The sequence below is a fragment of the Protopterus annectens genome, chromosome 10.part0, assembly GCF_019279795.1.
Source record: "Protopterus annectens isolate FY-2018-M chromosome 10.part0, PAN1.0, whole genome shotgun sequence".
Classification (NCBI taxonomy): domain Eukaryota; kingdom Metazoa; phylum Chordata; order Ceratodontiformes; family Protopteridae; genus Protopterus; species Protopterus annectens.
The window spans coordinates 995190035-995207358 of record NC_056744.1 but is presented as its reverse complement, the minus strand read 5'-3'; the positions used below and the strand labels follow the sequence as shown (position 1 = coordinate 995207358).

The 17324-nt window shown below is 36.3% G+C and overlaps 1 protein-coding gene across 1 annotated transcript in view; it reads left to right on the top strand.

Moving 5' to 3' along the window:
• LOC122813440 (AP-1 complex subunit mu-2-like) overlaps positions 1-17324 on the top strand; it is a 1149616-nt gene that overhangs the window by 877356 nt on the left and 254936 nt on the right. Inside the window, exon 9 of the mRNA XM_044085755.1 lies at positions 2359-2517. Within this exon, the coding sequence (XP_043941690.1) occupies positions 2359-2517 (159 nt within the window). The remainder of the gene's footprint in view (positions 1-2358; positions 2518-17324) is intronic.

Here is a 17324-nt window from a genome sequence, read left to right as displayed (position 1 = left end):
AACAAATGTTAAGTAAATAAATATATATATATATATATATATATATATATATATATATATATATATATATATGGATCTACTTCAGTAGACTCAAATACCATAACACCGAAACACATAAAGATGAGACGAAAACTTTGCAAATTCACATCTGGGAAAAAAAAAAGCCAAATGTTTTAAACAACAAATCAACTAATGTCCTTGTCCAGAAGTCACCAGAGGATTTGAGTGGACATTGTGCAAAACACAAACAAATCTATATATTAATACACACAAACAAAACAATGCAACTTTTCCAACATTTTTGCAGGGGGGCAAGCCAACGATCACAGTATAGTGGGGAAAACTAATAATTTCCCGATCCTCGCTGTACCGTAAACATGAAATTTTTTTCTCTTTCATATTATGTTACACTGAAGAAGATGTCTTTCTTAGTTTAGCACGATGTCCATTCAAATTCTCCGATTACTTCCAGACATGCGCATTACTTGATTCATTGTTTCAGACTTTTGTTTTTTTTTTAATTCATAGACATCTTTTTGCAATGTTTTTGTCTCTTCTTTGAGTTTCGATGTTATGGTGATTCGATCTACTGAAGTACATCCACATAGATATCTATCTAGCTGTGTGTGTTATGTGTATATATTGTTTGTGTGTGTGTGCGTGTGTGTGTGTGTGTGTATATATATATATATATATATATATATATATATATATACATATATATATATATATATATATATATATATATCTGTATAATACATGTACATGTGCATACATACATGTGTGTGTGTGTGTGTGTGTGTGTATATATATATATATATATATATATATATGTGTGTGTGTGTGTGTGTGTGTATATATATATATATATATATATATATACGTGCACATTTTAGTATAGCCATCCTAACATGTTCTAAGAGGTGGGAAGAAATTGGTATACCAGGAGAGAAATAAATCTTGCAAATGTGGGGAGAACATGAAAAGGAGTGATCAGAGGTCAGGACTGAATCCTGGACCCTGCAGCTGTGAGGAAAGAATCTTGTCAGTGAGCTGCATGTTGCCCACAGTTTTTATTTTAATTTGGTTCCATTTCTGTTTTTGCTTGACGTGTGCACAGTTTTCTTATGAGTTTTCTGTATGTACTTTCACTGAATAGAATAATTTTGAGTGAATGGAACATGTTTCTGTTACTTGATGGTACAGGTGGAATGGTAATAAATGCTTAATGAGGTACCAGAAAAAAAAAACAGACAGAATGGTTGTAAAATATCTATTACTTTGACTCAGAAGAGGTTTTACCACTCCCCTTTGTCAGTCTTGGCTGTTAGGATTAAATGTTATCTATATATCAGTTGTACCAGTAACACTACATTGAATACTGATATGACGATACAGAAACTGTAGAATAGAGTTTCATAAAACTCACCAGCACCTATAAAGCAAAAGGAAAAGCATTCAAAACAGTTTTTTTTTGGGGGAGAAGGCAAGCCACTTCACCCCACACACTGGTACATGTATATACCAGCTCCCAAGATTACACAGTCAGAAAAAAGGAGAATTTCCTTTACTCCACTGAATGTTGATCTCAGCAAAAACACAGCTCTCAAAAAAAAAAAGCTCTATTAAAAACAGTTCAGCCACAAACATCTTTCAGAGCTGCCAGCAGCTGCAGATAGAGTAAAACTTGATTAGCCAATGTGAACAGAAACAAACTGCATGGAAAGGATGTTTATAAATGAGTGGAGCACATCCTTTCATTTGTGCTGGTCAGGCACATTACCCTGCAGATAGTCAGTGCAGTGTTCTGGGTTATTCAGTGTGAAAGTGTGCCTGTGAGTGGGTGATAGTGTTTTGTGTTGCACGTTTGCTTGCTTGTGTGTGTATGGTTTCAGAAATTTGCATTGTGTATGTATGTGCTTGAGTAGATGCTGATAGTATGTGTTGTGTTGTGCGCACTGGGTTATGGAGCAGTCAGTATATGGTTATATAATTCAATGAATACTATAGACAAGCTGCACAAGAATGCATGTATTCTGTATAAGCACACAAAGAAAAAAGGTTACTCTTCTTTGTGGGGGGGTGGTATGCCAACTGTATCTGTGAGATCCCGAGTTGTGTGAAGTTATTTTATATGACAAACATTGTATGTCCTTAATTGCCGTGGGTGTAATGCTTCTCTCAATACAAGATGTATACAATGTTACTGACTATGAAAATTTGTTGAAATTAAACTCTTTGTGGCATGAAAGGTGTGGGGAATCTGCTTTATACTGTTTTGTGCCATTATAATCAGAAGTAGCTGAGTGGATGAAAATGATTGTTTTAACCATTTTCTTTGCATATTTCTTTGTCTAGGCAAAAAGTCAATTCAAACAACGGTCAACAGCTAATAATGTGGAGATCGCTGTTCCAGTCCCAAGTGATGCAGATTCACCAAAATTTAAAACCAGCCATGGGTCTGCAAAGTGGGTCCCTGAAAAGAATGTGGTTCTGTGGGCAATCAAGACTTTTCCGGTAAGCCTGATGAAGAATTTCTCAATTAAAGCTCTTGGTAATGGCTACTAGTACAGAAGGCAGTCAATATTCTGTTTCAAAGTTAATAAAATTCCTCCACACGACTTGGCGGCTTAAAAATAATTCCTTTATTAATAAAAGTAAGCGCTTTCGGTTACTTGGAACTACTGTAATTAGATGGCTAGTACCAATGTATTTGCACATCCATCCACAGCACAGGTGTATACCATAAATATAATAGCCAATTGTTCATCCAGAGACTTAGTATATTTGGCCAGTTGTGCCACATGCACAAAATTGTATGTGGGGAAAACAAACAGGACTTTAAGGGAACGAATTAGAGAGCATATATACAAGATCAGCAAAGACAATGTCACCTTGTCTACAGCAAAACATGTCCAACAAGCAGACCTACACATTGGTTTAAATTTTTAGTGTTAGGCTTTACATCATATGATTTGAGGAAGGCAGATATCAGAAATGTTACAGAAGCACAGGAACAGAAATGGATAATTAGTTTACAAGTCAACAAAGGTTATGGTCTCAATGACACAGTTTCCTTGAAACCTTTTTTGAAGAACAGGCCCCTTAGACACTAGGTGCTGTTTATTGCAGTTTATACTATATATATATATATATATATATATATATATATATATATATATATATATATATATATATATATATATATATATATATATATATATATATTTAACACCTGAGAGATGAATTTGTTTAGACACTCTAAGGTTGATTAGTAGAGATCTATAGTACTGTAGTGGCAGGACACACTTTTATATACTAGATGGTTACATGGAGACTTGGGATGCTGTATAGCTGCATTATTATTTTATTTTATTTTTATTTATCTTTTATATATCTTGTTATTTTTGGAGATGCATTGCATACTTGGCCATTTTACTTATTTTATTTTTATTTTTAGTAGTTCTGAATTATATTACAGACTGCATTCTTATTCTCTGCTGCGGTGCAGCGGTAGCATTGTTGCCTCACAGCAAGAGGTTCTCCTGTTTGATTCTCGGCTGGAATGCCATCTGTGTGAAGGCTGCTTGTCCTTCCCGCAGTCAACTGGCGTTCGAAAGACATGCGTGAATGGGCGTGCCTTTGTTGAAGGTTGGGCATTGGGCTGGCAACTTGGCACCATAAAAAAAAATCTACTGCCAATCATTAGTGGACCGGAGTTCTGCTGTGGCGACCTCTAACCGGAAAAAGCCGAAAAGACAAACAACAACATTCTTATTCTCTGCTTATTTATGGAGTTTGTATATGCTATAGTTAAATATCTGTTTGTTTTGATTTTATGCAGATATTGACTGGATCTACAATAAGTTTTTATATAAAAAGATTTATTAATGATATGTGGTACAACAACATTGCATATCAAGTAGAGACTAGACAATTCCTTGATTTATTGAAAACATATAATTTTTAAGCTTGCAGCTTCTCTGTTTAACGTAAAGTTTTTGAATGCAGTAGTTTACCACTAGAGGGAGGTTGAAAACTATAAATACAGGTTCAATGACCAGTGGAGCTCCTTTACGTCTTGATTTTCATCAGTGGCAACACCAGGGCCTACTAAGGTAGATGTTGTTAATATATGCTATTATGAATTGTTATGTCATATGTAGAATGCGTAGTTTATTAAAATAGGAAGTGGCTAACACTGCATTGTTGAACATCTTTGAAGTTAGAGCTTAGTTAATGCTTCTGTTTTTAAAGTTGATTTAAGTATGAAGTGTCTCAATGAATATTTTGATTTCAAAAGTTTGTGTTCTTTGTCCATGAAATGAAACATGATTAAGGTTTGTTGTTCAGCTGAAAATTGAGCCATTAAAGTACACTAGCATGAAGGCTTTGACCAAGAATTTGAGATGATATCTTGCATACCTTTTTATACAGTATGTATGGTTTGGAGTTGTTACTATTCATTTTAGAATTTGATGTTTTGTTATAAGTGGATATAGTTATTCATGTACGAGTGCATTTTTAGCATGAACTGTAAATATATATTTTTTTGCAAGTCATTTGAATGTTTTCCTGTTTTAAATGTTATGATATTGAACATGAGAACTTTGGCTTTCAGTAGTCTTCAGTTTATAGTTCCAGCATTATTATCAACTTGATGGGGGGTACATAGAATGATGATGTCGTAATTAAGCTAGACATTCTATAGTTTGTCTTTAATGACTACCCTCTGTATTAGTAGTAGTTGTTTAAAGTGATTTTATTAAAGTCTGAGGAAGCATTCGGATCAGAACGCAAAATAGCTTACATTTACTAATAAAGCAATTATTTTTAAGTCGCTGAGTCATGTGGAGGAATTTTATTAACTTTGTTCCTGTTGGATTATACACTTGTTCCTCTGAGTCGAGGCCCAGTTGGTGTGATTTGCTGTTTAATATTCTGTTTCAGTTGCGTCAAAGTTTTAGGCAGTGCCATGCCTAAAGAACAGGTGCACTTACGTTGCAGTGTACGGGGAGATCCCTGTTTTTACCAGCCACTTGAAGGTTCCTTAAACAGTTAGATTTTTTTGTTTAGTTGCCTTGGAATACAATTCTTGTGAAACTGATACCTCTTAAAAGCTTGTGTGAAGAAAGATGTGACATGTACACAAAGCCAATGATGTGAAGGAAAGAAGTAGCATTGAGGAATGCAGGTGGTATATATTTTATACTTGTTTATTTACTGATAAGACTGCTTAAGCATTGGTGAGCAGAGCTCATTCACAGAGGAAACACATGGAGAGAAACTCTTCAGTGATGCAAACAACCAGTTTGATGTAGCACAACTGTGAACTTGAAGGTTAAATCCTAAAGGAAGAAGGCTTGCTTGCACAGTTAACATGCTTAACACTGTGCCAGACAGGTAAATGCAAGAACCTAAGACAGTGTCACAGTACAGCTGTGCATAAACATTGAAAAAAATAAACCATAAACTTCACCTAAAGCATGCAATGTACAAATATATTTAATTGACTCTGTACCCAACACTGTATCCAACACGTTCATGCAATGCAAATGATAACAGGACAGTAGTGCTCACATGGCAATGAATAGTGCCGGTGTGAATGTTGCTGGTCATCAGTGTAGTGAACTTGCACGTGTGTATGATTCCGTTCAGACTCTTGTTACATGTAATGAAACCTAATGAGTAAGATAGAGTGATATGAAAAGGCCCTGGCAGTGTATCTGCAATCATTAGACTTCAGCATATTGTGAAGCAAAACACATTGGAGTAAATAAGAATTTTATTTTAACAGCAAGTGGCAAAACAGAACAGAATGAGCAGCTGTGAAGCTTAAATAAATCTATGTTGTGTGCCTTTTAAGTGCAGATTTGGAATGGGGGCTCTGATATGTGGTTAGGTTTTATGTAGTATGTAGCATGTAACCAAATCTATTGTTCTGGCAGTTTCAAGCTTGACATGGTAGAAGCATGTGGTCAGTGCTCTCTTAGAGGTATGTGCCAGCTAACACATCACTAAGGTCTCCTCAGAGCTGCTCTGTCCTAGTTTTTTTGTGAAAATAGTTAATTAAATGAGTGTTTGTTAGAGATTCATCCAGGAAATAGTTTTTATTGATGTAGATGTACAGCAGTGGCTACTAGCCTTGGAGTTTATATCAAAATATACATCTCAAGCAATAGGCCTTTTGAAGTTCAATGTATATCTCCTGTCAAGATATCATGATGGCAAGAACTTCATGGATTAATTTTGAGAGGAGGATGGCTTTCAGTGGTTTTAGTGTAAAAGAAGACAAGAGATAATTTTTGATGCAGTAGGGGCAGCTAGTCTTTGTTGCATTTTATTAGTTATGAAACCAAAACAGCAGGTTTCATTTTGAGTGTGTTCTAAGGTAAGTCTGTATTATAGCATTCTGTATGCAGTCTGCAGGACTTGAGAAGATGTAAAATCATATCTTTTTTAAGAACACATTGCATTACATTTTATTTTCTCATTCAGATATTAGCTGTCTCTTAACCATTTCAGAACATGTAATAAAGAATTCTGAAGATTACTTGTGAAGAGAGGTTTATCATTCTTTTTCAGCAGATTCTGTTTTGCAGAGCCCTCAATAATGAAAATATGACAATAGGACTATGCAGGCTAGAACTGCTGAAGAGGATTTATTTCTACAGTGGGCTGTGAGGTATAGGTGGCAAGGTTGGAAATCGACTATGCCCGAATCTTGCCATTTGAAAAAAAAACAAAGTAAACTGCTGTAAGGAATTTTGAAGAAGGCATTGCCAGTATCGGAACAGAGAATGCAGTTGAAAATTGGTAAAAGTAAGCTGCAGAGGAGAAATGTGAGGCTGTTAATAAAGGGGCAAACTTATAAATATATCTGCCAGTAAGAGGAGATGAAAATTGAGACTGGAGGGGGGAGCTTGGAGAGTGTTTGGAGTTGGGACTTAACAGACCAAGCTGTTCTGAAGCTCCGACAACCAGTATGAGAATGGTAAGATTTTAGATTCAGAAGGCTCACGTCCCTTAAGTTAACAAGTAGTTCTATGGTTGTAACAAATAAAGAAGATACGGGGCATCCTTTTTTTTTAATTTTGTAATTTGTATTTCTAGAGAAAGCAGACCAATTTTCAAATACATTAGTGAGTTATAATTGTTTAATTAGAATAAATTCCTGAGGAATTTTTTTCTAAAATTTTAAACAGATAAACCCAGTCTAGTGAATCAGTTGCCTTCTCAGGCTCTAAATTAAGTTGTGGTATATTTTTGTGTACACAAAGCACCTTGATATAGGAGGATAAAGCCCTAACTGGTTCATTTAGTGTCTCAAGTGTTTGAGGTGCTGGCAGGAAAAACAGGTGGACCAATTCTGGGAAGAAGGGGTGTCCAATGATGATGCTTCCTGTGGAAGGTGTAGTCAAATGAGGGGAGTACCCTCAGATGAGGTTTGCGAATGCAGAGGAGGGACGGGTAATGGGTAGGTCATAAAATACCCACCCAATGGAAATAGTTATGCAGACCCCCCAATGACACCCTTAAGCTCTGTGCCAGCCCATCCCTAACAAAGTTCAGGGGAGTTGGTAAGGTAGTTGGTAGACCTGGTGATGGGAATGGCAAACTGGACAAAGTGTCAAAAAATTTTTCCGAAGGGAAGGAACAAAAAAAAGTAATGTGATTGAAAATAGGATTTGTTTGATTATGACCTGAGTGTGTTTATTGAACCTGAGGCCAAACTGACCTTTATGACTCATGTTTGGCATAATTGATACTTCCAAAATCATTATAAATGGTTTGTGATTAGTTTTTAGCAAAGAGATGGGCATCTGAGAATTACATAGAAAAGACTACTGTCCTATTTTAAAGCATGAACAGCTAAAAACTATTTATGGGATGATATATTCTCATTATTTATAATATAATTAAATATCCTATGTTAATGTTAATGGTTTTATTAGGTAAGAATTTATATAATTCAGGTCACATACTGTATTGTTCTGAGAATTTAAAATCTAAGTTTTTTTAATTCATTCAAACCCCTCACACCTATTAATCTTTTTATGTACGCTGCCTACATTTTTCTATAAGATATTTATTAAGAATGTTCATTTCCAACTGATTTAACTTATTTTTGCATTTTATATTTCAAAATGTTTGAAAATTATATATTATCCATTCTAATAACTTTCAAATTATTATTGTAAGTAGTACGCTGAAGTTGCCTTTTGAGAGAACTTTGAAGTACTTTTAGTCCACTCAGTCTTTCTGAAATTATTGCAAAACGTTTAATATAATGTGAACTACCGCAGTGTGTATTTAGTATTTAAGTAGATTTTAGTGAGACTATATTACATAATTGAACTTTTAAAAGTTTGAACATCATATGGTCGACACCATATGATCAAACTTTTAAGCAGGGGGGCAAGCCCCCCTGCATCACCTACACCACCCGGTCTTTAAATATACCAACTCCGAGATCGCAGTACAGTGCAGAAAGGGAAATCTTCCCATTATGCACTGTATGGAGATATCCATTGAAACGTTTGAACTTTTAAAAGTTCGATCATATGGTTTCGACCATATTACGTTCGAACTTTTAAAAGTTCAACAATGTGCTATAGACCCGATTTTATTTTTTTTTTTTTTTTTTTTTTTTTTGTAAGATCCAGTTAGACCCTTTGCTCTTTTGGATTCCAGCATTCACTGTATTTTTTTTTTCCGGATAGTGTTGTCACCTCACAGCAAGAGGTTTTCTGGTTCAATTCTTAGCTGGGGTGCCTTCTTTGAAGAATCTGCATGGCCTCCCTGTGTTCACGTGGGTTTCCTCCAGATGTTGCAGTTTTCTCCTACATTCCAAAGACATGCAGTATTTATTTATTTTACATTTGTTTACTGGTAAAGTCCGACTGGACCAGTAGCCCATTTTCAGTGGAGGCCCGGGGAGAAAAGCTCCACAATATAACACACATTACAAGAAATAGTAGAAGAAATGGTTAATTTAAAAATAGTCACAAAGCAATTTTTTGTTGCTAGTCATAGTGAGGTATTACAAAGAGTAGGTAAGAATACAATAAAATATTGATAGTGGGTTAAGGGCAAGTTTGAATTGAATTAGATTAAGTAAAAATAAATACTGTTAGAATAATATGGCTGGACTATGGGAATATAGAGGTGACAGTGCCAAGTAAAAATAACATGTAAGTTGATGTAGGTTTAGTTAGGTTGCTAGGTAATTGAGTTGGGTTGTTTAGCCTGGTTCTGAACATGTACAAATCCATGAATAATTAAGTGGGTTTTGAGAAGGTTTTTAAAGGTTAATTTGTTGGTTGTGTTCCTAATATTAAGGGGCAAATTGTTCCAGGTTTTGGCAGTGTAGTTGGGATATAGGGAGTCTCCAGCACTGTTTTTACTTCTGGTTATGGTGATTATGATTTGTTACTCGATCTTAGTGTACATTTGTTTGAGTAGTGGTTTAATAGGTCCTGCAGGGCTGGTGTTTTTTCAGGTGGATGAATTATTTAGTGGGCCATTGTAAGATGGTTAAGGGTGAGCAAATTTGGTAGTTCTAACCAAGATACTTGTTTAAGGGCCTGGCAGTGATGAGATCAATAGGCACGACTGGTTGCGAATTTTGCTGTTTTGTTGTAACAGCTGTTTAATTTAGTTAAGGCTGATTTATCAGGGTTAGTGAGAATGGGGGAAGCATCGAGAAGTGGTGAGAGTAGATGGGTTCTAGCAGTAATAGTCTTAGTGTTATTGATAAGGGATATTTTACACCTGTATAGAGTTCTGTTTTTTTTATGTACCTTCTTTATAGTTTGGGCAATGTGTAAATCAGATTTCATGTTTTGATCAGTGGTAGCACTTAGAGGGTGACTGGTGTAATATAGGTATTGTTTCTTGAAGTAATTGTGAATGTGGTGGTGGGAACAGTGGTTTTGGTGTGGTAAAACAACATCAGTTTGGTTTTATTTGGGTTAGGTATGAGCTATGAATTAGATAGCCAGGTTTCTACTGCAGTAAAGGATTATTGTGTTATTTTTTTAAGCTGCTGGAATGATGGGGCAGAACACACTATGATTGAATCATCTGCATATTGGACTAAGGTGGCATGTAAGGTGGCAGTATGAAGGTTGTTAGTAAATATGGGAAAAATAAGTAGTCCAAGTATAAAGCCTTGAGGAACTCCTAAAGTAATGAGCAGAATTGGAGATAGGTTGTTTTGCCATTTTACTGCCTGAGTGTGACATGATAATTAGTCTTGGAACAATGCAATAGTGGAGTAGCTCATATTAAGTTTGGATAATGCAGGTAATAGTTTATTGTGGGGAAATTGGTGTTGAAAGCCTTGGAGAGTTCCAGAAAGATAGAAGAAACAAGTTTACCTTCATTATGGTGGTGGCTAATGATGCTGGTGAAGCTGATAAGGGCTGTGGTAGTGCTGTGATGAAGGCAAAAACCATGCTGAGTATTACTGTTTAAGAGATCATTTAGAATTTGTGAAAATATGCATTTTCAAGGATTTTTGATAAAGGTGATAAAATGGCAGTAGGGTGGTAGTTTGATAGTTCTGTAGAGTTCCTTCCTTTATGTAGTGATGGTATTATAACATGATGTTTTCCAGATGGTGGGGATATGGAGTTCTGAGATGGACCAATTGATTAGACTGGTAATTAAATGGCTGCAGTTCTGAGGAATTTATCAGGTAAATTATCTGTTGCAAGCGTAGTAGGTTTGAGTTCACCTACAAATTTTTATAGTTTTTGTTGGGATTGGTTATAGGGAGAAGATATTGTTATTCTTGGTTATGGGGGAGAGGTTTGGAGGTGGTGAGAAGTAGTTATTTGTGAGGGCTAGGATAGATTCTTTGAAGTATGTATTAATTTGTGTGGCAATGTTGCCAGAAAAGTTACTGGCTGAAGGGTAATTGGTACCAATTTTGCCTGGATTTTATTGATGGCAGACCAGAACTTGTGGGGATTATTTTTGTATTTTGTTTGAGTGTTGGTGTAATTTTTTTATCAAGCCTGATTTGTTTTTTGTTTTTGTTTTTTTGGCTTTATTTCTTAGTTCAATGTATTTTTGTTGATTTTTTGCCATTGTATTGTGAATCTATGTGTCCCAAGCTTTATCTCTTTGTTTTAGAAGTTATCTTGTCTATGCGGTGAGCCATGGGGCATAGTTGAATTTGATTCTGATTGTTGTGGTTGGGGCTAGTTGATTTAGGGTGTTAAGGAAGGTAGTGTTGAAGTGATCTACTGCATTATCTAAGGGAAGGGTTTTGAGTGGATTCCAGTTACATTGAGTATGGTTACAAAGACTTGATAGTCAAAGTTTTTTGTGTTACGAATTTCTTGGAAGGGTTAGTTTTTTGGGTTTAGTTGGCTTCTGACAAAGAAGGTAGGGAGGTGTTCACTAAGGGTGTCTGGGAGGCACCTGAGATAGCTCTGGTCAATTAGTAAAGATCCAGTCTAGTATGGACTCATTTTTTGATGTTTTTGTCTGTTCTAGTAATGGATTGAATCATTTGAGTGAAACCATGGAAGTTGATATGTTCAGTTGGGTGTGATGAGTTACAGGACAGCCAATTTGTTAGTCTCCCATTATGAATGTTTCCTGGGGGAGAGTACTTACTGTCCAGTGTAGGATAGATTCTGATTTGTTAATATTACTGCCAGGGGTATAGGCACTGGTTATATTTAAGTGCTTCTTTGGGTTGATTTTAAGTCTGGTGAAAATGATTTTTGCATTGGGGGTGGCTGATATGTTTTTAGGTGTTTGGATATAAATTTGTCATATTGTACAGATATATGTGAGTTTGATTGTTGTTGGAATACAAAAAACCAAGCAAGTTCTATATGTGAGCAGTTGAATATAGTTGGGGATATCCTGAACATAAAGGGTTTTAATTGTAGCTGGTTGGGCAGAGTGTGGGAGATTGTGACTGGGTATAGAAGTTAAGCTTGCACTGATAAAATGCTAGTTTTGTTAAGATAGAGAGAGTTAGGAGAATAGTGCACTGTAAGAGTAACATTTTATGTAGAAATTGGAAGAGTAGTTTAAAACTGGAGGGTGTGTAGTAGGAGGGGAATAGTGGGTTGGTTATAGGGGAATGAAAGAAAGGAGTATGAAGGTAGGATCAGGAGAGATGTAAGTTGCTAGCTGAGATTGGATTAGTTGAGTGAAACTAGGGTTTTGGGCTTATTGAAAATAAATGTACAGGTAGTGGGGTGGTTGGGAATTGGGGGTAGTGTAGGGAAGCCGAGTGCTCCAAAGCAGAGCAGGTTGAGCCAGTGTCAAGTGTCCTGTTTGATTAGAAAAATAAAAATAAATCAGTGATTAGTATGCTGATGTTTATTTTTGTGCACTAATGTCACCAATGTGATTGAAAAAGGGAAGCTATGCAGTCTGATTTTTAGTATATGCTGGAGTAGCTGAGTGCAGGTGTTGAACAGAAAATTTCAGTCAGAGAGAGAGTAATGAGTATACGGGTAGGGCTACAAGATAATTTTTTGAGTAAGAGAATAAAGTATAAAGCATGTACACTGGAGAATAGAGGGATAGGGTCTAGTGTGAGTTGAATACAGTAGAGGGAACAAGGTGATAAGATAGATACAGTGTATGAATGGTGCAGGAGGGAGGAGAACAGAGAAAACTACAGAATTAAGAGGAATTGGGTATGGATGATTATCTTAAGCAGGGAAAGAGGGGGGATGTGGTGGAGAGGAAATGTGGTGGAGAGGAACATGGGGAGTTGTGACGTGTGACACTGCTGTGGGGAAGTATGGTACATTAAATATGTAAGTCAGCAATTCATATTAGACATACAATAGAAAGCTGAGAGCAGTATCTGCTTGCAGGGGTCCACGTCTTGGAAAGAGGCTGATTACTTTTGGCCAGGAGTAGAGAGGCAGTTGATGTTAGAATGTATGTAGGTCCTTAACCTAGGGAAGAAGTAAGAACAGATAGATAGTTAGGGGCCGAGAAGGAAAAGTCACAAGAAATTATCAAGGTGAGGAAATGAGTAGGAGGAGAAGGTGAGACAGGACGACGATAACAGAGGTAATGCTAAGGACAAGGAAAGAATAGAACAGTTATGAGCAAGTCAGCAGTAGACAGGCCAGGAGTGAAACAAATTCAGTAGTAGTAACCATTCAATAAGGCATCTTGTCTATACAAAATACAAACCTTTAACCATGCAATGAGACCAACATTCCTATTAAAACAGCAGTGTACAGCAGTGCACAGAGTAACACTATGCAGTATCTCAGCAGCATATTTTTAAATATATTGGATTGTGGGTTATTGACCAAGCCACGTATAGATACCTTAATGTTGATAAGCCAAGAGTACCAGTGATCTTTGGTATTCCAAAAATTCACAAAGATGTTAATGATCCACCATTAAGAGCAATTGTGGCTGCAGAGAGCTCTGTCACTGCACCCCTGGCTAAATACATGGACACAAAAATTAAAAAATTGGTCTCTAATAACCAGAATATTCTTAAGGATTCCTGGGACCTACTTAGAAAATTAGACCATTCCTTGTGTTCCGATGAACTTCCTTTTGGAACAATGGATGTAATGGACCTTTTTACAAACATACCCCGTGATATTGGGTTGGAATAGCTTGAAGAAATGCTCATTGATTACAATGGGCTCACTAATAATGAATTTAGAACAGTGTTGGTCCTCATGGAAATTGTATTAAAATACAACTTTATTTTCTTTGCTGGTGAATATTACAAACAGGTGAGAGGTGTAGCAATGGGGGCTCCTTGTGCTCCCACATATGCAAATATCATCATGGCATATTGGGAGAACAATTTCTTGCTGAATTCTATCTACAAGGAGAAATGGTTTCTTTATGGTAGGTTCCTAGACGACCTTTGTTTTCTATGGAGAGGAGATGAAGCTTCTTTTGTTGGCATGGTCAACTACCTTTGTGGTACTACAATCTTTTTGGATTTTACCTATAAGTTTGACAATGATACCTTGAACTACTTAGATATTACTATTACTAAAAAAGACAAACACTTTGTTTCAAAAATATTTAGGAAAGAAACCTTCTCGAATTCCTACCTCCATTTTACAAGCTCCCACCCCTTTTCTCAAAAAAGAGCGGTGCTCAAAGGACAGTTGGCAAGAATCAGTAGAATGTCCTCCGAAGATGAACAGTTTTTTAAAGAGGGTGAGTGGTTAAGGGTTCAGTTTTTGAATAGGGGTCACCCTAATGACCTTATTGATGAAGTTTACAAAGAAGTGTGTTTGGGCAGGAATTCTAGATTTGCTCCGATTCTGGGTACTAGTTATGCTAATTGGGTTCACCTAGTAAGCCTCAAGTTCTAGACACTTACACCAACAGTATGGTAACCACTTTTGATGGACAATCAGCCCTTATCAGAAAAATTATGGATAGGGAATGGGAGAATTTTTCAAAAATCTCGGATTTAAACAACATTTTTTCTGATAAATTGAAATTTGTTTATAGAAAAGGAAGAACAATAAAAAAACATTTGGAAAATGGTTATATGGGTTTAAAGTCCAAAAAGTCCTCTAATAAGAAAGGTTTATTTAAATGTGATGCATGTAAATATTGTTCAAACCTGTTGGTTGGAGAGAGTTACTTTTTGAGTGCAAGGCACAAGAGGCTGTATTTAAATTCCTTTGTCAATTGCAACACGAATGGTATTATTTATTTAGCAGTGTGCATGGCTTGCGGCTCATTTTATATAGGAAAGAGTGAAAGAAAGCTCAAACAACGAATTTATGAGCACCTATATGAGATCAGAACAAAGAAAGATAGTAATGCACTTTATAAACATTCTTGCCATTGTACTAGGGCTAAATTCCAATTTTTTGTTTTGGAAGTGGTAGAGAGTGATCCTCGGGGTGGTATGTGGGAGAGTAGAGTTGAATACAGGGAGCATTTTGGCAAATTGTGTTAGAGTCAACTAAGCTCCCAGGTCTTAATGACATGGTCTCCCTGGCACCAATACTTAAATTGAGAGCAGCTAAACTATAAAATTGGAGATAAAATTGGAAATCCTTTTGCTATGTATTTATTCATTTATACATCCTACAACATAACTAAATGTACTTTTGCTTTGGTAACAGAAACCATGCTTTGTTAATGGTTGCATTTTGCACTTTGAGTTGGGAAAACACGAATACAATGAGAGTATTTTAACCATGGTTCTTTTAGATATTTTTTGTATTCATTTTGAATGTTAATTGCACATTTTATTTGCTTGTTGTTCATTTTGATTTGTTTAACAACTTTTAATTGAACCAATTGACGTATATACTTTTTTAATTGATGGTTGTATATAGGAGGGGATTGTTGGGTATTCATTATTTCTGATGAAGTTGTGGACGAAAACGAGATTTGAATTAAAACGTTAAAGTGGTTTGTGGAAGTGTTCTTCTGTTCAGCAGTTTGCTTCAAACATTTCCTCAATTGCAAGTGACGTGCTTTGAACCTATTCATACACAATTGTGTTTGAACTATTTTTGCTGCCTGTGGCTGCCTGTGGCTCCTTGGTGTCTTTTTTGTGTGTACATTAAATATGTAAGTCAGCAATTCATATTAGACATACAATAGTAAGCTGAGAGCAGTATCTGCTTGCAGGGGTCCACATCTTGGAAAGAGGCTGATTACTTTTGGCCAGGAGTAGAGAGGCAGTTGGTGTTAGAATGTATGTAGGTCCTTAACCTAGGGAAGAAGTAAGAACAGATAGATAGTTAGGGGCCGAGAAGGAAAAGTCACAAGAAATTATCAAGGTGAGGAAATGAGTAGGAGGAGAAGGTGAGACAGGACGACGATAACAGAGGTAATGCTAAGGACAAGGAAAGAATAGAACAGTTATGAGCAAGTCAGCAGTAGACAGGCCAGGAGTGAAACAAATTCAGTAGTAGTAACCAGTCAATAAGACATCTTGTCTGTACAAAATACAAACCTTTAACCATGCAATGAGACCAACATTCCTATTAAAACAGCAGTGTACAGCAGTGCACAGAGTAACACTATGCAGTATCTCAGCAGCATATTTTTAAATATATTGGATTGTGGGTTTTTGTAGTAAAGGTCAGCAAAACAGTTTACATTTGGTAGCAGCAAGCTATTGTAGTCATTCCAGTGTACATCATTGAAACTGAGCATCACGCTGACTGTTTACATATAATACATTATGGATTAGTCAAAAAACAATAGTGTTGTACTTAGACTGCAGCACTCAATCTAAAAAAATGAACAACTCACTCTAAAGATAATTGTAGTAGTAAATAGGCTTTGAAAATATCTATACTACAGTAGAAGGGGGAAAAAAGGACACAGTTCACCAAGAAAAGTTAAACATATAGTGTAGCATCCAGCATATTGCCCAGTACAAAAATAACAATATTTCAGCTGAGTCTTTGCCTTTGGACAGTATTAAAGGTTAGCCTTTGCAGACAACCATTAGGTAACATTGTCAGTGCAGCCAATTCTACAGGTACCATTATACAGCTGAGTAGACAGTATAAATGTAATAAAGGACAATATTACAGTATAATGAGGATGAGGAAAACAGTCCTACATTTGCTTAGTTTTCATTGTTACATTAGATAACAGAAGACAAGTACCACAATGGCTACTCACAATGAAGTTAATGGAGATAGTTCTAAGCTAGTTTAGTTTCAAAATGATATCAGATATAACCAAACAATGGCCTTGTTGGGCTACTCACTGGACAGTCTTACATTCGTTTAGGTTACAAACATTTACTGCAGCTAAAAGCAAATAAGCACCTCGTTTAGCTACACGCACATCACTGTTAGGGAAAATGTATTTTATAAAGCAAGATTGCAAGGGGAAAAGAGGGCACAGGAGAGTAGGAATGTTTTTTTGGATTTGCAGAAGGTCATGGGAGCAGTGTGGTGGAGAGTTAATGTGTCATGTAGTTTCACTTTTAGCTTAGTATGGTTGTAGTCATGGGAAAATAAGCAGATATAATGAGCAAGTGTCAACAAGTGTCCAATTTGATTATAAAAACAAAAAAAAAATCAGTGAGTAATATGCTGATTTTTATTTTTGTGCACAAGATAATTTGTTGAGAAAGAGAATAATGTAGGCTGGAGAAGTGGGAGAATTGGGAGAACAGGATCAGTAGGTGGCTTGGACACACTAAATTGGCCATAGGTGTGGGTGCGAGTGTGAATGTGTGGTGTGTATGAACTACTGCAGCAGGACTAGCCACACGGCAGTGTAAACCTTGACTCTAGATGATTGTCAGTGTTGACGTGACACCCTGACTCCATGTACAAAAGTGGGAAAAGGGGAGTGTAGAT